Source organism: Myxocyprinus asiaticus, chromosome 36, assembly GCF_019703515.2.
Source record: "Myxocyprinus asiaticus isolate MX2 ecotype Aquarium Trade chromosome 36, UBuf_Myxa_2, whole genome shotgun sequence".
Taxonomy (NCBI): Eukaryota; Metazoa; Chordata; class Actinopteri; order Cypriniformes; family Catostomidae; genus Myxocyprinus; species Myxocyprinus asiaticus.
The window spans coordinates 300,664-328,142 of NC_059379.1; the positions used below are offsets into that span (position 1 = coordinate 300,664).

Consider the following 27,479-nt stretch of genomic DNA (forward strand, 5'->3'; position numbering starts at 1 on the left):
CAGAGACAGACACACACACACACACAGACACACACTATCACACACACAAACACACACACACAGACACAGACACACACAAACACATACACACAGAGACAGACACACACACAGAGACAGACACACACACAGAGACAGACACACAAACACACAGAGACAGACACACACACAGAGACAGACACACACACACACAGAGACAGACAGACACACACACACAGACACACACTATCACACACACACAGAGACTCACACACACACACACACAGATGAAAGGCTGAGTTTTAGACAGTTTCTTTTTTTCCACTGTGAGAAAGTTTACACTTAGCGGTGTGAGTAAAATGTTTACTCTAAGCCATATGTTTGTTCACAAAATTATCACTGTTCATTCCTGTTTATTTCTGTGTATTGCTGTTGGTTTTATTGATATTTTATATTAGTTTATTCTATTGATTTATTGAATTGGGATGTTTTAAATAAATGATAGGTGAAAACATTTTTACTCTATCAGCAGTTACAGAAATACTCAAACCAGCCCGTCTGGCACCAACAATCATCCATGTGATTATCTAATCAGCCAATCGTGTAGCAGCAGTGCAGTGCATAAAATCATGCAGATATGGGTCAGGAGCTCCAGTTAATGTTCACATCAACCATCAGAATGGGGAAAAATGTGATCTCAGTGATTTGGAGTGTGGCATGATTGTTGGTGCCAGACGGGCTGATTTGAGTATTTCTGGGATTTTCACACACAACAGTCTCTAGAATTTACTCAGAATGGTGCCAAAAACAAAAAACATCCAGTGAGCGGCAGTTCTGTGGATGGAAACACTTGTTGAACAGAGAGGTCAACAGAGAATAACCAGACTGGTTTGAACTGATAAAGTCTACGGTAACTCAGATAACCACTCTGTACAATTGTGCTGAGAAGAATATCATCTCTGAATGCTGTTCATTTTGAATTTGAATTTCAGGGGCATTTTTGCAATATTTTGTTTAAAACAATCAAACCAATAAAGTCAGAATGGAAATGCGAGATGTGACGAGCAGGTGTCAGTGTTAATACTGTGCTCGAGTCTGTCAGATAAACACACGACACAGAAGCGAGTTTGTTTCATTGTTTTTCTGTTGTTGAAAAAAATACTTTCACAAAAAATATTTTCAGATACATTCATGAATAATTCATTTTAAAAACAATCATCTTCCAGAAAGCTTTTGCACTATGAATCTTAAAAGTAATAATAATTTAAATCTCTCTGTATGAAAGTTCTTGTGTCGAGCAGGTTTCCCAGACATCACGCGTGTTCAGAGCGACTGTCCCACAGAAACGATTCGTCCTGCAGAACTTCAGACAGTTTCTGGTTAAACGGAGCGTAAAACTGCTCGAGCAGCTCTCGTGTGACCGGACGCATCGGCCCCAGATTCCTGTCAGACATACGTCTGGTGTTTGACGCTGGTCGTTTAGTGATTTCTCTCCATCTCTGCTTCGACACGGCTCCTGAAACACACACGTGTATCAATGATGTGTTGCACTGACCTCTTCTGGTGGCAGCACGTCAAGTTTATCATGAAACACACTGTACCTATCTGCAGGAAACGGAAGATTCTGTTCATGCTGCGGGACGGGTTTGAAGCGTGATCCTCCAAACGCAAAACTAAGAGCTGCTCACGAGAGAACACAGACAACCAGTCCAGAACATACATGACATACAAGCCCACCTGCAAACGCACCTGCAGAGAGACAGACTGAATGTTTTCCATGTATACAGATAAAGACTTGAATCTCTTGTGATTGGTCAGTGTGGTGACACTCACACTCATGGCGTTGTTTAGTGTGCTGTTGTACACGCAGGCTCTCAGACTAGCGTGCTGCAGACACACATCAAACATCTGCAGAGATTCAAACACTTTCTCATGGAAATCATCTGATGATTTATTAGACGTGCCAAAGTATAAATAATCTGAATACAACCTGAAGATAAACACACAATTACATTACAGTTACACTTACAGTATTTAACACAGCGACAGTAATGTGTGAAATACTGTATCTGATTCATACATAATCAGTGGAGCTACAACTAACAATTATATTTATAATTTATTCATCTTTGATTATTTCTTCAATTTGATTAAAGCATATTTTAAATGATATATATATATATATATAAATGATAGTATACTAAACATTGTGTACAAAAAAGTTTAATATATAAATGTTACTATATATAATGCATATTTTTTTATTTTTTTATGTCCAGATTGGAAGCAGCAGGGCCATTTAAACCACTCAACTAAAAATAATTGCAATATCTATATTCCACAGGTGTAGATCTAGGTAAGGATGGTAGGGACATTCAGAAAATCAGAAATGTCCCGACCAATATTTGGGCAATTTTACCAGTTAGAAAATACTTAAACTTTATACTACATTTTATTTTCATTTGAATGACTATTGAAGTTTCTCAGTATCATTATTCGTTTGTAAATTACTATCCAACCTCTTCTAAAGCAGCGCATAAACGGCGATGTTACGTGGCATCTGTAACTTTTCTCGGCGCAATTCAGGATGCGTTTGTGATTACTGCAAATCATCCAATTCTGGAAATTAATAGATTTTAACAAGCATACTTATAAGGGGTCTGGGTATCTCAGCGAGTATTGACGCTGACTATCACACCTGGAGTCGTGAGTTTGAATCCAGGGTGTGCTGAGTGACTCCAGCCAGGTCTCCTAAGCAACCAAATTGGCCCGGTTGCTAGGGAGGGTAGAGTCACATGGGGTAACCTCCTCGTGGTCGCTATAATGTGGTTCTCGCTCTCGGTGGGGCGTGTGGGGAGTTGTGCGTGGATGCCGCGGAGAATAGCGTGAAGCCTCCAGCCTGCCACATGTCTCCGTGGCAACGTGCTCAACAAGTCACGTGATAAGATGCGCGGATTGATGGTCTCAGACGTGGAGGCAACTGAGATTCATCCTCCGCCACCCGGATTGAGGTGAGTCACTACACCACCACGAGGACTTAGAGCGCATTGGGAATTGGGCATTCCAAATTGGGGAGAAAAAACAAAAACAACAAAACAGCCCATCTGGCACCAACAATCATCCATGTGATTATCTAATCAGCCAATCGTGTGGCAGCAGTGCATTAAATCATGTAGATACGGGTTAGGAGCTTCAGTTAATGTTCACATCAACCATCAGAATGGGTAAAAAATGTGATCTCAGTGATTTGGAGTGTGGCATGATTGTTGGTGCCAGATGGGCTGGTTTGAGTATTTCTGGGACTTTCACACACAACAGTTTCTAGAATTTACTCCGAATGGTGCCAAAAACAAAAAACATCCAGTGAGCGGCACCCTTACAAAAAAATGAGAGTTCATAGCAAATTTGCTGCAAACTTGTGGCAAATTGTCCATTGTTGCCGAAGGTTTGCCGGAGGTTCTCCACTACCAGCAAAGAGCTGCAAATAATTACAGCGAATCAAAAGCTCATTTGCATGTGAAAATAACAAGTTGCAAATTTGTGGGAAGTTTGGAGTTTTTGGAAGGGCAGTTCTGTGGATGGAAACGCCTTGTTGATGAGAGATGTCAACAGAGAATAACCAGACTGGTTTGAACTGATAAAGTCTACAGTAACTCAGATAACCACTCTGTACAATTGTGATGAGAAGAATATCATCTCTGAATGCTGTTCTGAGATGCGGGTTGGTGCTGTTTTGGCGGCACGAGGGGGACCTACACAATATTAGACAGGTGCTTTTAATGTTGTGGCTGATCAGTGTATATATATATATATATATATATATATATATGTATATGTGTGTGTGTGTGTGTGTGTGTGTGTGTTTTAATAAAAAACAAAATATACTGAAGTGCTGGGGGACAGGAGATTGGAACATCCTTTCTCTCTCCAACTTTGTTTTTTTTCTTTACATTGTTACATCACTCCCTTACCCTAGACAGGGGGTGATATATCAATTGGGGACTCATCTAAAAATTGTGTTTCCTTCATGGATGGTAATTGGAGTCCTAATGGAGACCACTTGAGATGGCCGTTTTTCAGACGAATTGTTTATTGCAAATGCATTTTTCACTTCTGTAAAGTGACGTCATTGACAGAGTTTCTCCGTGCTCGCTGAACATTTCTGACTAATTCTGAGCACTGTGTGGCATGAATGTGACCTCCGACCTCTCCACAGGGTCCCTCAGTATAACGATGAATCGGGCGTCAGGCTGCAGCACGTGAATGAAGTCCTGAATGAGTGACGGAGGCTCCGCCTCTGTGTTGTTGTCATGGAGATACAGCCAGGCGTTGTTGTCCCACATGGTGGACGCGCTTGCATCACCTGTCAATCAAACACACATAACAACCTCAAAAGTATTCATGCTTTTCAAAACTGCTGTGTGTTCACTGGTCAAACGATCATCTGAAAGACAAACTCAGTTCATCTCAGATGATCATATGCAGCAGGTCTGTGAAGATCGTGGAGGATTAATAGTTCACCGATGATGATGTTGCTGCTGGAGTTTTGCTGAAGTCTCTTCTGTATCTGATGAGCAGCGACATCAAACAGGTCCAGATAATCCTCCACTGGAAATCGAGAGTGAAGACCTTCACCAGGACGAATGATTCCTGACAGACAGACAGAGAAACCTGGAGTATTAGTTAATGTTAATATTCACCAGCACGTGCAGCCTTGATGATGTCAGCCAAAGAGAAAAGTCATTTCAGACGGAAGTTGCTACATTTTGATGATAGATTCATGTTGACTTTTTAAATGTGATCAATAACAGCTTTGCTAATACTGCTGATCAGTTTTCACACATCAAACTCATGATTTTCTTCTCTAAAGTCCAACAGAATCCAAAAACAGAAGCACTGTGACCGACATATTAAACATCATCATCTCTTCATCCTCCTCTGATCTGGTCTTCAAACATTATTGCATGCATGCTTCAAACTACATTTTTCTCCCATTCGTGACATTAAAAAGTCACCGAAGTTTGATATTCTCAGCAGATTTTCTGTCCGGATGTTCACAGACAAATTTGACAGGAACAAATAAGAAAAGTTTGTTTTTATGGTTATCATCTTGTGTTTATATGTTTGTTTTAGCCACAGCGGGGTTTTCTAGAAATAACAGTTTTCAAAGAATATGTTCCACAAACACTAAAGTGATTTACAGGAAACGGACAAACGTACCGAATCTCTTTCTACTCCACCAGTGCGGTTCTTTGAGTGCCGTGGCCCGGACGTCAGGATGCAGTTTGAGCCGCTCGTACAGATCCGTCGTGCCGCACTTGGGCTGACCGATGATGTAGAAGTGAGGCAGACAGCGCAGGCGAGCGAGTTTGCCATCACGCAGTATTAAGCGCTCTCTGAACACACTCTTCAGGTACTGGAAGACCACACGCATCTGTCTGGAGTAGCGGCTGTACAGGTTTGATGTGTACGGATCTGCGGTCACGTCTCCACGCTGCTCCTCAAACCAGCACGGGTTTTTAACATGTGCTAGAAAGTTCTGTGGAATCACTGAGAACATCTGAAACACACAGGAGAGATTCTGACAGAGTTAGGACGAGACCATGTTTATACACACATCACTTTCTGATGAAGGCCCATATTCTCTTTAAGACTTTAATCTTACAAAGACGTTTATATTCTATGCAGCTATTGGAATATTACTGTATATGTGTAAGTGTCACTGACAAATGAGGTTGTCTGAGGAGAAAAAAATGAGAAATCAAGTAAGTAAAAAAGCAATATTTTTAGCCATGTTGTTTTCAAACATTTTTAGTATTTTCTACAAAAACTGGTTTAATAACTTTAAAAATGTCATGTGGTGTAACCATCAAATACTATATATATATATATATATTACAAACATCATGAATTTTTCAGTTACGCATATCACTAAGATTGTCTCAGGATCACTCCATTTAAACTGAAGAAAATGTGACTATTTTTTTAAATATCACATGCAGTCATGAAGATGGGTCACTCTGTTTACTGTTTTTGTTTTGTTTTTGTCACATGACAACAGAATGACTACCTGCATGTTGGTTACACCACCTGACTTTGATTAGATGCACAAAAGTTTTGCAAATATTAATAATATTAGCAACCGCTGACTACCACCCCTGGAGTCGCGAGTTTGAATCCAGGGCGTGCTGAGTGACTCCAGCCAGGTCTCCTAAGCAACCAAATTGGCCCGGTTGCTAGGGAGGGTAGAGTCACATGGGGTAACCTCCTCGTGGTCGCTATAATGCGGTTCTCGCTCTCGGTGGGGCGTGTGGTGAGTTGATGCCTTGGAGAATAGTGTGAAGCCTCCACATGTGCTACGTCTCCGTGGTAACGTGCTCAACAAGTCATGTGATAAGATGCACGGATTGACGGTCTCAGACACGGAGGCAACTGAGATTCATCCTCCGCCACCCGGATTGAGGCGAATCACTACACCACCACGAGGACTTAGAGCACATTGGGAATTGGGCGTTCCAAAATGAAATAAATAAAATAAAATATATATATATACATGTATTATTTAAGTATATTAGCAACACTTTACAATAAGGTTATATTTGTTAACATTAGTTCATGCATTAGGTATCATGAACAAACAATATATTTTTACAGCATTTATTCATGAAAATACTATTATACTATTGTTCATTAACCAGGATTAATAAGTGATGTAAAAGTACTGCTCATTGTTACTTCATGTTAACTAATGTAGTTAAATAATATTAATGAATACAACCTTATTAAGTGTTACCATACTATTTAAAAACAAAAAAGGTTTCACTGTTTATTTTTTTAGAAATAATAAAAAAAATTAAAACTACTTATGCCAACACTTTGTTTCATGAATTTAACTTTCAATGAGACTATATATATATATATATATATATATATATATATATATATATATATACATATACACACTGTATAAAAATATATAAACTTATAAATTAAAAACATGTTCATCAAAGCAGAGGAATAATTAAATAATTGTTTTGTGTGAATTGCATTTTTATTTATTTATTGTTTCCTTTTTCTCCCAATTTGGAATGCCCAATTCCCAATGCGCTCTAAGTCCTCGTGGTGGTGTAGTGACTATCAGTTGTCTCCGCGTCTGAGACCGTCAATCCGCGCATCTTATCACGTGACTTGTTGAGCGTGTTGCCACGGAGACGTAGCGCGTGTGGAGGCTTCACGCTATTCTCCGCGGCATCCACGCACAACTCACCACACGCCCCACCGAGAGCGAGAACCACATTATAGCGACCACGAGGAGGTTACCCCATGTGACTCTACCCTCCCTAGCAACCGGACCAATTTGGTTGCTTAGGAGACCTGGCTGGAGTCACTCAGCACACCCTGGATTCAAACTCACGACTCCAGGTGTGATAGTCAGCGTCAATACTCGCTGAGATACCCAGACCCCCACTAAACATGTATTTCTGTGTAAATGTGTAACAGTGTGTCACTGAACTCACGTGAGTCTCACGTCTGCGCAGCTCTGTGACGTCAGGAAGCATTCTACGCTTGAACGTCACTTTAGTTCTGATGTTCTGCAGCAGCTGAGTGACTGCGTCTGCGCAGACAGACTCCAGACAGTCCTCAGAGTGCAGCGTGTGCGCCGCAGGAGTGATCAGCAGACTCTTCCTCTCGCCGGACAACACGTAACACGCTGTGATGACGCAGACCAGGATGAAGCCGCACAATTTAGAGTGACGGATGCAATGTGAAGAACTGCACAGATGTGGCATGTCATCATGAATGTCAAACAGTCTCAAACAACCGCCGTCCACCTGACGAGAGAAGACACACTCAGTGTGTGTGTGTGTGTGTGTGTGTAAGGTGTAGTTCATCTCAGTCGCCACAGATCTCCCGTCTAATCTGATTGGCTGACACAACATTCAGCAGTCGGTGTGCACAGGTATATAACTCGTCTAAGTGGGCACTTCTTGACAAGAACAAACTGCAGAAATGAACCAGACTTCATTCTGACAGTGTAAATGTGAGACTATGATGTGTATATTTATATCTGTTTGTGTGTGTACCTTCAACAGCACTGGTCTCTTGCTGGAGCGTTTGGTTGTGTAGTTGTTGCAGTTCATGACAGAAACACTAAAACTGTGTTTCCTCCATCAGATGTTTAACTGCATCACATGATCTGATGATAAACATGAGCTGAACCTGAACACACACACACACAGAAGACAATGATGACACAGTTACTCACAGGGGTTAAAGGTCAACAGGAAACAAACTGTGGAAACAGACAGACAGTAATAGATGACATGAGTGTTACAGGAGATCATATTAAAGCAGTAAGTCATGCATCACAGACAGACATGAAGAACTGCAGTAAAATCACTGTAACACAGCTGCTAGTGGATTATTGCTTTAATAAAACAGCAGCAACAGCAATATGATAAAAGACACTGAGGCTGTCCAATTAAAATTCAAAAGTTAAATATTCAAAGAATTTAAGATTAAAAATGCACATTGGAATGCAAAGATTGTGTCCCCCGCACTGATGATGACTTACATTCTTGGGCTTAAATAGGCACAGTGCAATGAATAAAAGAGAACGCGGGTGTCGAGTGTATTTTGACTATGTGCTGCTCTCTAATGAGCGTCTCGCTGCATAAACATTAAGTACACATATACAACTGTATTTAAAGAAAACGTTTGAGTCTGTGGTAGTACTATGACACCAGTATGTGCAACGCTAACTTAACATAGAACCATCTATATATAACCATCTCATTTTACATGTTTTACTTAATATTTGAGAATATCAACTGGCTAAATCCTTTGACTTTATATAATTTTTACACTTATTTGTTAACAGACAGATATGTGAGGGGTCTGGGTATCTCAGTGAGTATTGACACTGACTATCACACCAGGAGTCGTGAGTTTGAATCCAGGGTGTGCTGAGTGACTCCAGCCAGATCTCCTAAGCAACCAAATTGGCCCGGTTGCTAGGGAGGGTCTCTCTCATTAAAATGCGCTCATTTAAAAGACGCTGTTTACAGAAATGCCATTTTTTGTTAAAGAGACAGTACCGGTTTTAGCACGTGTTCAATAGATCAATTTAAATAAATAGTACAAATGATGCGATTTAACAATAAAAATGTCACAAAAATAATGTATGAAATATAATATATTATTTATTGATTAAATACATGTATTTGTTAATTAAAAAAAAAACAAAAAAAAAACATTTACCAAAATGATGAAATAGTAATAAAATATAATTAGTAAAATTAATATTTTTCTAATATATCTATTTAAAAGGTCCCCAGTATAATTAACAGCATTAACTGGGAGATCATTTATATGTAAGCAAAAGGGGCATTATAACTGAAGTAAACCCATATCAATCAATACTGAATGGAAAGCTTGTGAATTGGAATAGAATTGAATCAGGAAATCTGTATCAATACCCAGCCCTAATATATACTGTAATAAAATTGTAATAACATCCAAATTTTGGTCATATTTAAGTAAAAAATTCTAATTTAGTTTCTCAGCCCTGATGACACCATTGTTCAATAAAGTTACATTTAATAACAAAATAATTGCAAAAATTGATTCTTCAAAATCAATAGTTTACAGCTGCCAGTTAACGCAGCATTAGTTACGTGTTTATCAACGGTTTCAAATGAAGCTCATCCAATCAGACAGTAGTCACAACTATCACTTTAATTATAAACATTAAATACAGTAAACTGAGCAGTGAGATAAACTAGTACAGTCTTAATATCACATCACTATAATGATATTACACACAGAACACGTGTGTTTTTATGAATTATGTCCAACATCAACATCATGAGAGCATATCACAACAAACACAGAAGATCAGAGGAAAGAGATTCACAAAGTCTCATCACTCACCACAAGAGTCCAATCAAATAATAACATCATCAGTGTCTCCATAACTCACAGAGAACGATGAAAGACTGTAGAGCTGTGAGACTTTATGAACACACTCACTCTGACTCGACGTGTTTTGAGAAGCCAGTGACTCATGTCGTGTTTCATTTCTACAACATCCTTCAGACCATGAGAAATCACACACACTCACACTCACACACACACTCACACACACACTCACTCTCACACACACACACACTCACACACACACTCACACACACACACTCACACACTCACACACACTCACACACACACTCACACACACACACACACTCACACACACACACACACACTCACACACTCACACACACTCACACACTCACACTCACACTCACACACACACTCACACACACACTCACACACACACTCACACACACACTCACACACACACACTCACACTCACACTCACACTCACACTCACACTCACACTCACACACACACACACACTCACACACTCACACTCACACTCACACACACACTCACACACACACTCACACACACACTCACACACTCACACACACACACTCACACTCACACACACACTCACACTCACACTCACACACACACACACACACACACACACACACACACACACACACTCACACTCACACTCACACACACACACACACTCACACACTCACTCACACTCACACTCACACTCACACTCACACTCACACACACACTCACACTCACACTCACACTCACACACTCATACACACACACACTCACACACACACACCCAGATGTCCCTACATTTTTTCCCACAAAGTTTTAGTCAAATGGGGAGCATATTGAGATAATTCATTGAAATTAGCCAGTTTACTGTCATTTTAATTTCACAAATAAATGCAATCCAAAGGGAGCAGATGCCCTTCTGATAGGACTGTAATATTGGTCCTGATGTTGCGCCTATCGCAGGTTACCATCGGTTCTGACCCGAAAGTGAATCATCATGGCCGTGTTCAAGCTGGCAACCTGCAACCTTAGTATAAGGATCATCCATTGATGTGTATATGCTGTGTGCACAGATATTAAAGAAACACTGATGCGGTGTAATATCAGGGTTTACATGATACATTCCTAATATTCAATATGCTATTTTAAACAATCATCTAATCTAAAGCATCACCATCACAACTGCATTATGTCCCGCATATTTGTCCAGCAACTTTTAACGACCAACTGAACTTAATTAATTAATTTTAGTGTCATAATGCAATTTACATTTTCTGAAGAGGCTCAGCAAACGTGATCCGAGGTAAAGAGAGTTAGATTTTTGTATTTATTTTTTTTCTCCCCAATTTGGAATGCCCAATTCCCAATGCGCTCTAAGTCCTCGTTGTGGTGTAGTGACTCAATCCAGGTGGCGGAGGATGAATCTCAGTTGCCTCCGCGTCTGAGACCGTCAATCCGCACATCTTATCACGTGACTTGTTGAGTGCGTTACCACGGAGACGTAGCGTGTGTGGAGGCTTCATGCTATTCTCCGCGGCATCCACACACAACTCACCACGCTCCCCACCGAGAGCGAGAACCACATTATAGTGACCACGAAGAGGTTACCCCATGTGACTCTACCCTCCCTAGCAACTGGGCCAATTTGGTTGCTTAGGAGACCTGTCTGTAGTCAGTGCATTCTGACAACTTTGAGGAAGGCATAACGTGACTGAATCCAGCATATTCAGCAGCTATGTTTACATGCACTAATTGACGTCAATCGGAATAAATTCAATCTGATTCCAGATTCCGAATGTACTGTTTATATGTCCCCTAAACTTTGCAATCTGAGACAAATATTCGTTTACATGTGCATTACATGTATTCCGAACAAAACGTCTGCACATGCGAAGAGCGTGAGTCGTTGTGTTCTGAATAAGCGAGAAAAGCTGAGAAAGTGAGTGAGAATGGCACTAAAAACCATAATTGCTGTTTTCGCTTTTTGAGACTTTAAGCAACAGCTGCGGACGGCGGAACGGAGCATTTCATCATTCAAGAAAAAAAGGGGAAAAAAGTATTTAAAACAGCATGAGAAGGAATGCTTGCCATGTTAAATAGGGATGCACCGATACCACTTTTTCTCTTCCGATATCGGAAATCTCAGTATCGGCCGATACCGATCTCAAGCCAATACCAGTGTTGTTTTTTTGCTTAATCAGTTTAGAATATCTTTCCATTATTGTGTGGAACTAATTATGAGTACTCTTTAATATGTAAAGAAACACAAACCTCTAACTACACATTATTTCAGTATAAATGTATAGCTTATTAAGAAACACTTGATTATTAACTAGTATACTGGATAATGTAGCAGCAAAATTAACAGTAATTCCAGTCTTCAAGTCTTCAGTAGAAAAGAAACCAGTGTTTTATTCTATTTCAATTCTATTTTGTATCTGGAATTCCAGGTATCGGATTGGTGTCATCCCAAGTGTTAAATAACTGTCAGAAAAAGGCTATTTATCATATGAGGAAAACTCTATGTATAAAACCTAGATAGCCTATTATTATTAATAGGCTATTTATATTTATGGGGTTTATTTAAAGCCTATAACCGAATAAATAATAAATGTAAACTTGGCATCATCCCAAACATATTCTAACATTTACTTTCCTAATCAGTGCACGATCGACTGTCACTATGGCAAAGAAGAAATGCTTTATAAACTATGGTTTCGATCAGGAAGTGAGTGAAGTCGCAACAGAACACAGAACGCCGTAACCGTACCTGCTGCCTAACCCTCTGGGGTCTGAGGGTGTTTTGGGCCCTGGAGAAGTTTTGACATGCCTTGACATTTGTACTTTTTTCAGTTGCTTAAAAACATATTAATGACTAAAGTCTGATAACACTGTATTCAGCACAAACTGGGCTACAATACTATGTGAGCAACATGTATGTACATGTTTGTATTTTTGAGAAAATAACGTTTATGCGTGGTTTTTGAAAAAACTAAAATTTTAAGTCACTGAAATAAGTCCATATAACACATACTAAACATTTGTTCACAAGACTTTTGAGAACTGGATCTTGTAGCCTAGAGTTTTTGCTACAAACATGATGTGAAAACCATCCTGATCACTCATTCATACAAAACTATATAGTCATTTAACTTTTGTAAGACACTTTTAGTGTTAGAAAGGCCATATGCGAGGAGGCGTGGATGATCATGAATATTAATGTGATTCACACCTGAGGAGACAAAGACCCCTCCCCTGAGAGAGAATGAATGTGAGGAGACTTAATGATTGAATGTATTATCTGACTATACATTTTCTGTACATAAAGACTTTACTTAAAAACTTTAGACCTACACTACCGTTTAAAAGTTTACAGATCTGTAAGATTTTATGTTTTTAAAAGAAGTCTCTTCTGCTCACCAAGGCTGCATTTATTTGATCCAAAATACAGCAAAAACAGTGATATTGTGAAATATTTTTACAATTTAAAATAACTGTTTTCTATTTGAATATATTGTAAAATGCAATTTATTCCTGTGATCAAAGCTGAATTTTCAGCATCATTACTGCAGTCTTCAGTGTCACATGATCTTCAGAAATCATTCTAATATGCTGATTTTCTAATATGGGCATATTTACAGCACATTTCACACCTGAACAGATATTTGCAAGCACAAGCTTCATTAATGATAATGAGGCAGCATAAACACTAGTTAAAATATAATCGAAACATTCATATTATTTTTATATCATATTACATATCATATTTATATCATACAGCATACAATTTAAATACCTGCTTTAGCCGAAACAACATTTAAATGTAACTAAAACTTGCCTATTCGGACATATTTCAAATGTCAATACTCTGAATCCTGGCTGGCAAGTCTGGAAATAGTCCAGCTTGTAAAATATGTCCATGTTTATATAAAATAGCATGTCAACTAATGTACGTAAAACTAAATGACTTACTCATCCGGAATTGTATCCTCGGCTGGATCAAGTCGCTCTTCAAAATGTAAACGTTCATCGTTGGATTCCCGCTCTTCTTCTGAGGAAATGTGAACTATCTGTCCCTATCTGAATGACACACATGTTCTTTTTTGTTGTATTGTTGTATGACAATAGGTAAATACATTTTAAACGGGACATGACGACTAACAAAACTTGATCACTTATACTTTTAAAAATGGCATTTAATATTTGTGGGAGTTTCAGTTAGACATATTGAATTTTATTTGTATTTTTGCATCTGTGCTTGGAGTATATATAGCTTTTTATTATTTATTCCCATGATACTGTGATGAGAGGAGGGAAATGGTTGAATTTATATTCCCGCTGAGACGGGAGCTGATGGAAACCATCGCAGCGCTGCATTTGAGCACATAAACTCAAAAGAGACCGCGGCCTGAATAGCCGAATCAGTTGGGAAAAGATGATTGATAATTTCCGTGTATATCATGTGTAAAACAGACCATGCAGAAGAGGTAAGAAGCATTATTAGAGGCAAATATAAACTACTTTCCGTAGCGGAAGTAGCTTTACCCTGGTGAACTTGACACAGCGACCTAAAAACACAGCGTTTATGACGCAACGCAACCAAAGTGAGGCGCTCCATCTGAAGCACTTGTACATCGACATGTCTTACAAATTCAATTGCAAAATGTATTGCTGTGGACTGTAGGCCAACGACAGGCTTATTTTCAATAATATGGAAATAAAATATATATATATATATTACCTTCTAAAGCCACTTTTTTATCAATGCTTTACTCATCTGCCACAATAATGTAATGCATTTTAATAGTCTGAATTCTAATATGTATAATTGTGATGAGGAGGAGGGCAGGGCCATGAGTACGCATGCCTGACCCCCAATCGAGCTAATCAGCCGTGGAGCAGGATAAGTGCGGCGAGATGTGGCAGTTCGAGAGAGAGAGAGAGAGCTACAGGCAGCTGCCCTGTATACATTTGTGTTTATGTTTTGTCTTTATATTTTAATTTCTCATTAAATATTATTTTGACTGTTCAGCCGGTGCCCGCCTCCTTTCCCAACCTTAACCTTGTTACATTGGTGCCGAAGCCCGGGAAGGAGGAGGGATGCGCCATCGTAGAGTCCTCGCCACTACCATCCACCCCAAAGGAGCAGCCACGGCAATCCGCTGGGGGACGGAGGAGTTGCTACCGGCTGCCTGGATGCGGAGGAATGGCCACCGTCCGCGAGGGGAGGAGGGGCTCACTGCCGGCCACCTGGAGCGGTGGGGCCGCTGCCAGGGGCGGAGGAGTTCCCTACCGGCCATCAAAACGCGGCGGGGTCGGTAGAACGGCCGCCATCCGCGAGGGGAGGAGGGGCTCACTGCCGGCCACCTGGAGCGGTGGGGCCGCTGCCAGGGGCGGAGGAGTTCCCTACCGGCCATCAAAACGCGGCGGGGTCGGTAGAACGGCCGCCATCCGCGAGGGGAGGAGGGGCTCACTGCCGGCCACCTGGAGCGGTGGGGCCGCTGCCAGGGGCGGAGGAGTTCCCTACCGGCCATCAAAACGCGGCGGGGTCAGAAGAACGGCCGCCATCCGCGAGGGGAGGAGGGGCTCACTGCCGACTGCCTGGAGCAGTAGAGCCGCTGCCAGGGGTGAAGGAGTTCCCTACCTGCCGCCAAAATGCGGAGGGGTGTTCCGTCCGCCAGGGGTCGGAGGACTGGCTCTGGTCCACCCGGGGAGGAGCAGCTGTTGTCCACCAGAGGGTGGAGGAGTGATCGAGGATCAGGTGACGGCGTGTCTGGGAACCGGCGAGCAAGTTTTTCCTCTCTCTCCTCTCTCTCTTTCACTGTCGCTCCGCGTTGGCCTTTCCCTCTCCTCTCTTTGTTTTGTTTTTCCCTCCCAGGTCGCAGAAGGTGGGGAAGGCCTGCCAGCAGGTGGGGCCATTTGTATTTATGTTTTGTCTTTATGTTTTAATGTCTCATTAAACATTACTTCGATGCTTCATCCGGTTCCCGCCTCCTCCTTTCCACTGAACCCTGTTTCAATAATATGTATTATATTTATAATTATTTAATCATTGTATATCGAATGATTGTTATTTGGGGGCCCTTCTCTTCAAATATTTATATAGGTATATATATATAGGGCTGGGCAATATGGCAAAAAAATACAATATAATTTTTTTTTTCAAACTTAAGGACGATTTACGATTCTCGATTCGATGTTCCTGCATTTAAAGCCATTTTTCAAAAAAGTATCTTCAACATGATTCAAATAACATGTTCTTTATTATAATGCAAGGCAACCTGGTTAGAAAAATCTATGGGGTTTTTTCATTACAGAAAACAAAAGTGTGTAACAGAAATTCACAAAAAAAGTGCAACACACAGAAAGTTGTCAACAGCGTAAAATAAATAAATAAAAATCAAATAACATTGATGTTCAGAAATAATAGTATAAAATAAGAAAACTACAAAATACCTCAAAGCCAATTTAGGTATTATTTTTATCTAAATCAAGTCCACCTAGAAAGCTGTCTAGAAATCAATCTCTAGAATTAGTCATGTTTATCTAGAAAGTATTTTTAGTATATCAATCAATTTGTTTGTATAACCATAAACACCTGCAGATAGAGTCCAGATATCAGAAACAATTCAGTGTATTTGAAAACGTAAGAAGCAAAAAGCTCAGTTTAAAATAATGACATCAGTCAGTGCTGTGAGCACGCGGCGCCCTCTAACGGTACACGCTGTGCAGAGCAGCAAAATGAAATTATATTGCTGTTTGTCAAAATAGTAATAATAATAAACTTTATTTATATAGCACTTTTCATAACATAAAATGCAGCTCAAAGTGCTTCACAAGAAAAGGGTATTAAAACAAAAAAACAGAAAACAGAGAGATTAAAAGAGAATTGCAGGTAATTAAAAACATATACCAAGTGTAAAATTTAAAAACCAACAAAAACTAAAAAATATCAGAGCGTGAATTAATTTTTTTGCTGCTTCTTTAAATTATCAACAGAGATTTCTTATCTGTGTGTGGCGGGAATATGTCCAAATCCTCGGTGCATCCGGCCTCGTCATACTTTTTGCAATTTATTTGTGGCACAATTAGCAAGCCAGCATTAAGTGACCTAAGCGGGCGGTTTGGAACATACACCAACAAGCAGTCTGAAAGATATGAAGGTGCTAGACCATTTAGGGCTTTAAAAACAAATAAAAGTATTTTAAAGTCTATCCTCAGCATTACAGGTAGCCAGTGCAATAGGGTTGCTCTGACACCGAAATTTTGGCTTCGGTAAGATACCAGCCCTGGTACCTCGGTATCTATACTAACTCGATACTTAGGCAACAAATTAAAAAAACTCAGATTTTTGTAGGGCTGCACAATTAATCGAAAAACAAATCGCGATTACGATTACAGCTGCCACGATTATGTAATCGTGAAAACTGACGATTACAGTGTTCAATTTAAATCTGCTCCTGTTGCATCAATGGTTTCTATTTACAACGTATTTTCGCAGTGGTTGAGCATTCTAACCAATCACTAATATGTCCGTTGAGCAATGAAACGGCAATGGCCAATCAGAGCCACTTAAATGAGTCCTCCGTCCAATCAGTAATGACAGCTGATCCTAATGCACAAGTTTTAAACCGTCTGAATGCCCAGTTGCTTTATGTTCTAGCTCTGTTTGTGGTGGCACACGAAAATTAATACTGAAGAAACATCACCTGACACTCATAAAATAGCTGTAGAACAAGAGCGAAAAGCACTTTGGAATTATTTTGGATTCATTGCATATTGCACCGCACGCTTTGAACGTAGATATTAAATACACTGCAAATGAGCAACACGACAAAACTAAAACACTCCCGTTTTAATCAAGGCACAGACGCGGTGTAAATAATTGATTTATTATGCTGATTAGACAGCTTTGTTTAATAAGAGCATTCGTGAAAGTGCAGAACATTGTGCGGTGCGTCACTGAGCTCGTGTCGAAATGCAGATCTGAAACCTGCAGTGAGTGACAGCAGTCATTGTGATGGGACAGTTTGTCACGTTGCTCGATTTCTGTGTACAGTTTATTAAAAATGTAATAACAGTTTTATTTTGTCATGTTAGTAAGTAGGCCAATATGAATTTGATTTGTACAAAATAGCAATAAAGTAATTGAGCTGTTCTAAGTGTGTTTTGGAGGTGTAGCTAACATAAAGAATATGGCATGAATAGCATATTTCAGGAATCACCGACTGTTTTTAATTTCCAAAGTGCACCACTGAGGCCAACAATGATCTAACGATGATCGTACATGAACAAGATCACCATTGAAGATCTGACGGGATGAATGGTCCCGTCTCTTACTGAACACAGTAACTTGGTCGATTTAAATCGGCTGTTAATAAGTTTGAATATTGAATATGTCATATTATTTACTGTATGTGGGCTAATAATTTAAGCAGTAATTTAGCAATAATTTAATGTATTTTATACCATAGATATCCATTTAAAATAAGTTTTATTTGGCCTAACATTAATTAACAAACATTTTTACAATATTTAATGCTTAAAATATGCTTAAAAGAAACTGAAGCACAGCTCATAACCACCATTGAAATCTGATATTTTAATCGACATTAATAATCGCGATTACAATATCAAGGGCAATAATCGACAATTATGATTTTTGCTATAATCGTGCAGCACTAGATTTTTGATGAAATTACACAGAAAATTACTGCATAAAGTCTTATAGATACAAATGATTTACATTTTTCTGGATTCCATGTTAAATGTTTTAATTAAATGTTATGATCAAATTGTGTTTAATAAAATACATACTGTACAGCTTTAATCAAATGAAAATATAATACTTTTCAATAATTATATAATATATATATATATATATATAATGTTTGGTAAAAAAAACAAAAAAAAACAACACACACACACACACACACACACACACAAAAAAGATGCACAACAGAGCTTTACAGTATTAAATGAAAACAATCTGATTAGCTGAGGCTGCTACGGCTGAATCACAACATGCTGATATTCAGTACACTTGCATATGTGATACTGCTTACAGATAATAATACTAATAATATAACCACTGAATATTATAGTATTGTTACTATGAGTATTATTGTGACTGCTTTGAATATTACACTTTTATACAGTAGTAATATATCTTTCATAATGTCTTCAATTTCACGTAATCAGTTGAATATCATTTCAGCGGGACTTTTATTTTGAAAGATTTTTGAAGTTCTTCCTGTTTGTGAAGAGTTCGTTATATATCAAGCTTATTATATCTTATTCATACTGTGGCACACAGCGCATGTGACTGTATATTATTTCATTAAATGACATCGTTCCGCTGTTTAATGATCGCACTTGGCCATATAGAGGCTTTTTTATTATTGTTTCAAAATGGTCTTCGATTTCATCTCAAAACTCTCACATTACATTACATTTTGCTAGCAGCATTAGAGGTCTGCAACCCGACCCAGACCAGATGGGACCTGAGAACCTGACGGGTTTCGGGCCAGGTTCGGGTAGTTTATCAAGTAGGTCTTCGGGTTCGGGTTGGGTTCGGAATTAATGAAAAATAAACAGGCTTACCAAACTCGTTTCGCTCACGCACTCTCACACGCTCTCACTCACGGACACGATTCAGTTTCATATTATTCCAGATTGTTCTGCACCAAGCAAAATTTCAGAAAATAAATGGTAAAGCAATACTTTTTTCCCTTCTGCTCTAGTGTACTGAGGGGCTGCTGTGCATTGTTAAAACGGTATGTTTGCTGTTTCAATACTGTTACGAATGTTGCCTATATGCTAACATAGAATACAGCCTATTGCAACAGTACTTGCTAGGAGAAGAAATTAGATAGTAAGGGGGTTTGGGCTTAAAATCTGGTGGTATTGTTCGGGCCGGGTAGGGTCAGGCGGCATGGTCTCGGGTACGGGTCTTGTTCGGGTTTCATTTTAAGGCCCGTGCAGACCTTGTCCTTGTCGTCTGGTGCTACAGATATGTATAACTGTGCGTCATCCGCATAACAATGAGAGTTTACACCATAGTCGGGAACAATTTCTCCAATCGGAAGCATATACAGGGAGAATAGTAACGGACCAAGAACTGAACCCTGCGGAACACCATAGAGAAAAACACGCTTGTCAGAGACATGCCCACCAAGGCTAACAAAATAACTTCTGCCAGTGAGGTAGGTATTAAACCATTTCAGCGCGGTTCCAGAGAGTCCAATCAAACATTCAAGTCGGTTAAGAAGTATCTCGTGGTCTATCGTATCAAATGAAGCACTTAGATCAACACGAACAAGAATAGAAATGTTTTTATTATTTGGGCTCACTCTGAGATCATTTATTACTTTTACAAGTGCTGTCTCGGAACTGTGACCTCTTCTAAAACCAGACTGAAATTTCTCGTGTAACTCGTTGTCATGCAGGAATGCATCTAACTGTTTTAGCACTGCCTTTTCTAGAATCTTACCTAGGAAACCAGGTTGGATATGAGCCTACAATTACTCAAAACAGAGTCAAGAGTGCGCTTCGCTTCCTAAATGCTGACTATAAATGCAGTACACTTGAAACACATCAGAACAAAGCAATAATTAGCGATCTATCTGAATCATCATGGTAAAAGGAGATGTGGATGATTCTCCCATTTATAGTCTATCCATTATATGATTTGATATGAAGCGCCCATAATTGTCACGTATGTTCTAACACACACGTTATTGTTGACATCTCAGAAAATGTAGCTTAGTGCTTCATGACTTACACAACTTACACAGAACACAGTTATTGTTTAAGTCTACCTACAATCACACTGTACAATCTTACTGGAAATATTACCGGCTTTTATATCGGCCTCCGTGTTGTTAGCATGTTACATTGGAGCGTGCAGCTGCACATATTTCCACACATGTTCAGTTTATCAGATTGAGGGTGGCATCAAACCAAGTGCTGTTCTACATCATCTTGCTTCGCTCAGAAATCTATCACATTCCAGCAGTGAAACGGTTGCAAATGCTCGTTCATGTGACGTAAAAATCACAGTTTATTCTCTGAAAGGTGGCCAATACAATGCCAACATAGTATATTATATTTACTAATATAGTAAATAACAATTAAATTGCTAATAAAATTAATAAACTCTTATTTAGCACTATATTTACTCAATTTCACACAAAACTTTAACTTTGTAAAAAAGCATCTAAAAAAAATCATATTGTATTTTAAATGTTAGATAGCAGTTTCTTCAGATTTCTGTTTAGTCGTCAAATTTTAGTAATTTATTTGCAGAGGGGGTCTGGGTATCTCAGCAAGTATTGATGCTGACTATCACACCTGGAGTCGCGAGTTCGAATCCAGGGTGTGCTGAGTGACTCCAGCCAGGTCTCCTAAGCAACCAAATTGGCCCGGTTGCTAGGGAGGGTAGAGTCACATGGGGTAACCTCCTCGTGGTCGCTATAATGTGGTTCTCGCTCTCGGTGGGGCGCGTGGTGAGTTGTGCATTGATACCGTGGAGAATAGCATGAAGCCTCCACACGCGCTACGTCTCCGCGGTAACACGCTCAACAAGCCACGTGATAAGATGCGCGGATTGACAGTCTCAGACGCGGAGGCAACTGAGACTTGTCCTCCACCACCCGGATTGAGTTGAGTAACCGTGCCACCACGAAGACTTACTAAGTAGTGGGAATTGGGCATTCCAAATTGGGAGAAAAGGGGATAAAAATAAACAAATTAAAAAAAAGTAATTCATTTGCACATGAAGAAATTGTTAATATATCAGAAATAACAGTACACACAGAAGTCCAGCAACCATGGATGGCATGTCCACATTAGCAATCACATTAACTCACAAAATACAGAATCAAACCAATTGTACGTACAGTGCACAGTGAATAAGACATTTACTTATATCACACGTGAAGCGCTTTTACTTTGACGTTGCTCTCACGCGCTCATGCGGATCCAGCGTGAGCAACAATCACCTGACAGTTTAAACAGCCTGCATCACCTGTTTGGATTGTTACAGACTGACCGTCATGATTTGTGAATCAGAGGAACTTTTGATCCTTACGTTTTTGATTCTGGCTGATAGATTACACGCTTCAGAAGAATATATTTTATAAGCGCTCAACGGGAAGAAAACGCTGGATTTTCATGAAGTTAGTGAATTACATCTGTTTAAACGAGGTATCTGCATATTTACAAACGGTATATAATATTAGTTTTATTGATATTTGCCTTTTATCATTAGAAAAGACAGTTAAAAGTGACAGGGAACTGTTGAGGAGACGCTGATAGAATACGTGCTTCAGAGGAAGATTTATGAGCGCTCCACATGATGCTGGATCTGCTCAAGTTTTGTGAGGTTGGTTTATTACATCTGTTTAAACAAGATATGGGCATATTTGCAGAAGGTATATGATATCAGTGTTATTGATATTTGCCTTTTATCATTAGACAAGACAGTTAAAAGTGACAGGGAACTGTTGAGGAGAGAGAGGGAGAATGAAACAGGCGAGCACTTTAACATTATGAGCTCAAACGCGTTTGCCGCGTCTCTGATATGTGAACCGTTTAAATGACACTGTGTTGCATACTGGTCTATTATTGTAGTAACATGATGGCACATAACAACAAAACGAACCATGACTGGTCATTTACATGTCTCAGTCGTTTCACATGCAAGCAGGCGATTCTCAGTGCCCTCAAGAAACAAAACAGCCAAATTGGAAATGTATCGGCCAATGCTGATCATTTAAAAAAGTCAGAATATCGGGCAATTTATCGACCTCTGTGATATCGGTGAACCACTAGAGAACACGGAGTTCAATATCAGCATATTAAAATGAATCTCTGCTGTAAAACTGCTCATAATTCAAACACACATGAAAGAATATAATCAGTATTAGTGGAGTCACTGCAGCTCCTCACACATGACACGCATCACTTCCTGTCACAGACTCTGATAGCAGAACAGTCACATGGAACAGTCAGAACTTTATGTTGTGTGTGGACATGAAATCCAACAGGAAATGAGAATTATCTGTGACAGGAAGACATGTGATGATGGCATCAGAAAAACAGGAAGTGATGCGGAGCTCACAGTTACGATGGGGGACCCAGATAAAATTAAATACAATTGAAGACTAGTGTACTGTTCCATTAATAGTAAACAGTATATACTAGGACTGCACGATAATGGTGAAAATGATCATCACGATTCATAATCACGATTATTCTGTCATTTGAAAACATTTTTATTTTATTAAGGGCTGCACAATTTGAACAAAATAACAAATGACTGTTGCCACTGCTTTGATATTGATTATAAAAGAACAAAAAAAGATACAATTCCATTAAACAGAAGCTCTCATGTTGAAAAAGTCACGCATTGTATGTTGGTAACACAGAACAACATGGTCTTCCTTCAAAATAAAGGCTTGACACTGTATAGTTATACATGAGCGCATGTTAACGAGAGAGACTCGAATGGCTTTACCTCATCTGTGCGATGCATGATTAGAATTAAATGTTTTTTTGTAGATGTTTTTGATCAACAACTGACTGTAAAGAACACAAATAGAGATATTAAAAGAGACATGATTCAATGACACATCAGTTGTGTGGATCTCGTCTTTGAACACACATTACACGGAACAACATGTTGTGAAAGATCTCGCTGCTGAACACTTCACGAGTAAATTACACAATTACTGCTGAGTGAAATTAAACATTTACCAGCCAGTTGACAAATATATTCACTTTAGTATCATAGCGCGAAATTTGTTGCAAATGCGAGTGATTTCCTCTCATTGTAGTGTAGGGTTACGCATTGAGTGAAAGATCGATCTTTAGATTTAAGGATCGATATCAATATCGTACAAATGATGATCGCGATGCATCAGAAAAAAAGCATTATTTTTACCCACCCTTAAAAGGAATCATTTACTAGTTTGTAGTTCTACCAACATGTTCAACATGAGAGCTTCTGTTTAATGGAGTTTTATCATCAATATCTAAGCAGTGGCAACAGTCATTTGTTTTTTTGTTCAAATTGTGCAGCCCTTAATAAAATAAAAAACATGTTTTCAAATGACAGAATAATCGTGTTTTAGAATAATCAGCACTTTTAGTTAAGTTTTACAAGTAATGAAATGAACTGTTTTGTTTCTTGAGGGTGCTGAGAACTGCCTGCTTGCATGTGAAGCGACTGAGACATGTAAACGACCAAATAAAGCAAATATGCACATCTCATTTAAACGGATATAATAAACCAACCTCACAAAACTTGAGCAGATCCAGCATCATGTGTAGCGCTCATTTATTAACCTCTAAAGCACGTATTCTATCAATCACTCCTCAACAGTTCCGTCACTTTTAACATTCTTTTCTAATGATAAAAGGCAAATATAAATAAAACTGCTATTACATACCATTTGCAAATATGCAGATACCTCGTTTAAACAGATTTAATTCACGAACATCATCATTTGGTTTTATTGTAATTTCTAATAATAATAATAATTTTACGATACATTGGTAATAAATTTCAGTTGTAAGGTTTTTATTTTGATAGTCCGGCGCTGAGCGCTCCAGGAAGTCTGTTTTTGTTTGTAGGCTAATCCATAGTAGTGTAATTCGCTTCTCATTCAACATCTGATTAAATGCTTGTCCAGTGCCGTTCTCGATGCGCGCGCGTGTGTGTGTGTGTGTGTGTGTGTGTGTGCGTGTGTCGGCTGAGCGATGCTCGTTCAGTAACGCGTGGTGCCAGATACTACTTAGCTGTGCATGCTGACTGTATATTTATTATTAAACACAGCCTTTTGCAATTCATAAAGCTTTTGGATGACTCCAGCCAGGTCTCCTAAGCAACCAAGTTGGCCGGTTGCTAGGGAGGGTAGAGTCACATGGGGTAACCTCCTCGTGGTCGTGATTAGTGGTTCTCGCTCTCAGTGGGGCGTGTGGTAAGTTGTGTGTGGATCGTGGAGAGTAGCATGAGCCTCCACATGCTGTGAGTCTCCGCGGTGTCATGCACAACGAGTCACGTGATAAGATGCGCGGATTGACGGTCTCAGAAGCGGAGGCAACTGAGACTTGTCCTCCACCTCCCGGATTGAGGTGAGTAACCGCACCACCACAAGGACCTACTAAGCAGTGGGAATTGGGCATTCCAAATTGGGATAAAAAAAAAAAACTTTTGTATGACTGTTAGAGCTTGAATAAAATGCACGAGTTATATGGACTACTTTAATGGTGATTTGAAGGTTATTTATGACATTATTTGAGCTTGACAGTAACGTCAATGACCAACATGTGGTATCGGATTTGGATCGGGCTCGTCGGACCGATACCTGATCTGGGTAAAAACATCAGTATCAGACCTGATACCGATCCAGTTATCGTATCGGTGCCATCCCTATTACAAGATATTTGGGCAACAAACCAATTAGTGCTTTATAAATGAAGGTGTACCAATGAAGGAGCCTATGTACAAACAGAAGGCCATTCAACCTTTGCATACAAGATACAATGATGAGTTAAACCTCCACATCCAGTAATACATTTCAACACACCATGGTAAACTGCATCAAGCATCTGCAATGAAGAAACACTAGCATTCCTGTATAAAATATCACCATAATCAAGCTGAACTCTTCATCTCACATGAATGGTCATGATGTTATACAGATGTTTCAAAATTACTACTCTTTAGAAGTAAAATGTTTTAAATAAGAAAAAAATGACAGAGTGCACATTTAAGCCATATTTACACTGCAACAGAAGCTGCATCTGACTGTTTAATGCTGCTCAGAGCAGGCATAAATGCACAAATAATGTTCTGGAATGAATATTCAAAATGTAAAAGTGTGAATATAGAAATGTGAAATGAATGAAAATATGAAGTTATACTTTTAAATATGAAACTAAATCACAACAACAAAGTATAGAGGGATAGTTCACCCAAAAATTTAAATCCTCACATCTGAAAGTGAAAGTTAAAGTGGAGATTTATAGTAAAAAAATGACTTAAATATTGATCTGTTTCTCACCACACCTATCATATCACTTCTGAAGACATGGATTAAACCACTGGAGTTTTATAGATTGCATGTATGCTGCCTTTATGTGCTTTTTTGGAGCTTCAAAGTTGTGGTCACCATTCACTTGCATTGTATGGACATACAGAGCTGAAATATTCTTCTAAAAATCTTCATTTGTGTTCTGCAGAAGAAAGAAAGTCATACACATCTGGGATGACATGAGGATGAGTAAATGATGAGAGAATTTACATTTTTGGGTGAACTGTCCCTTTAAATAAGAGAATCATATGAATCTGTCCTTTGATCAACACACAACACAACAAAATAAACAGTGCAGAATACAACCCAGAATAACATAAACACAAACAAGATAATCCAGACAACAGCTCACAGAAACTCAATAAACAAAACCCTCAAACTGACTGACAACTTTCATTCAAATGTAAATCACATTACATCTAGTGTTTTAGCATTTATAACCCAACAAACGTCTTTTTGTCAAATGTTTTGTTTGAAAAGTGTGCTTGTGCTATCTTTCAGAAATATATGACATTGCATGTATATTGTGTTGTGTGCATTAATGTGATTCTGATCTGTTGACTGATATTTAATCTGATCATCAATCTCATTGGATCTCTTACACAAATCAAAATCACATTTATATTCGGTGACAAACAGCATCAGGTGTTTTTAAACAAACTTCCAGCACAGAAATCACACAAAATCACGCGCTTCTGTGTATAAATGTGCATCACATACAGCTGTGAGATCAATCAATTAATAAATTAACTGATCGATTACTCACCATCGTCTTCTGATTCATATTCCCGCTTTAACTTCATCATACCGGAGAATTCCCGTTTGCCTCATCTTCATTCCGCCGGAGAGAATCAGCTGTGCGCGCTCACGAGTCCTGGACGCGCTCCCGCTCGCTGCCGCCCCCTCATTGGTCTGCTAGAGAAGGGGGAGGTGCAACAGCTCACCTGTCAATCACATTAACAATTGATCATCTCCAAAAACACAAATCCAGCATTAGTATTCGATCATCCTCACAACACTGTCTTGTGAACCCTTAAACAGAATTATTGTATCATATGCTGAATAGGAAAACTGATTTGTAAATGCATAAACACCAGCAGAAGTGTGATTTACCAACCGAACACATGGAACAAACACTGGGACAGATATTATATTATTATTAGGCATATTACCAAGTGACATGTAATGACTGGAGTCTTTAGCTATCAATAACAAAATACATAGAAAGTGCATCCTCCTCCCTATTTTTCCATGCAAACTATTGACCTGTTTCATGTGACGTCACTGTACGACCGCGCCACCATGTTTGTGACCAGTATTCCATTTACCTTCATTGTCCTGCGCTGTGAGATGCGACAAAAGCCTTCTTCATGAGTTAAAAGCAGCTCTTACATTCATACAGATGGGATCATCACAGACGTTTTTAATACTGTGACTAAATCAGACAACACAAAAACATTTGTAACTTCTGAATGA

The 27,479-nt window shown here is 39.2% G+C and overlaps 1 protein-coding gene across 2 annotated transcripts; it reads right to left on the minus strand.

Annotated features, from left to right (window-relative positions):
* Positions 1 to 1,102: 1,102 nt before the first annotated feature.
* LOC127426658 (carbohydrate sulfotransferase 15-like) lies at positions 1,103 to 26,875 on the minus strand. 2 transcript variants are annotated; one of them, XM_051673607.1, is made up of 9 exons: positions 26,770 to 26,875; positions 8,061 to 8,196; positions 7,494 to 7,808; positions 5,197 to 5,536; positions 4,498 to 4,626; positions 4,183 to 4,339; positions 1,810 to 1,966; positions 1,578 to 1,725; positions 1,103 to 1,492 (listed from the first exon to the last, which is right to left on the minus strand). In XM_051673607.1, the coding sequence occupies exons 2-9, from the start codon at positions 8,115 to 8,117 to the stop codon at positions 1,290 to 1,292; spliced, it is 1,506 nt and encodes a 501-aa protein (XP_051529567.1). In that variant the 5' UTR covers positions 8,118 to 8,196; positions 26,770 to 26,875; the 3' UTR covers positions 1,103 to 1,289. The 2 variants fall into 2 exon arrangements, with proteins under 2 accessions (XP_051529567.1, XP_051529568.1); XM_051673608.1 differs by lacking the exon at positions 26,770 to 26,875 and adding an exon at positions 9,910 to 9,988.
* Positions 26,876 to 27,479: the final 604 nt, after the last annotated feature.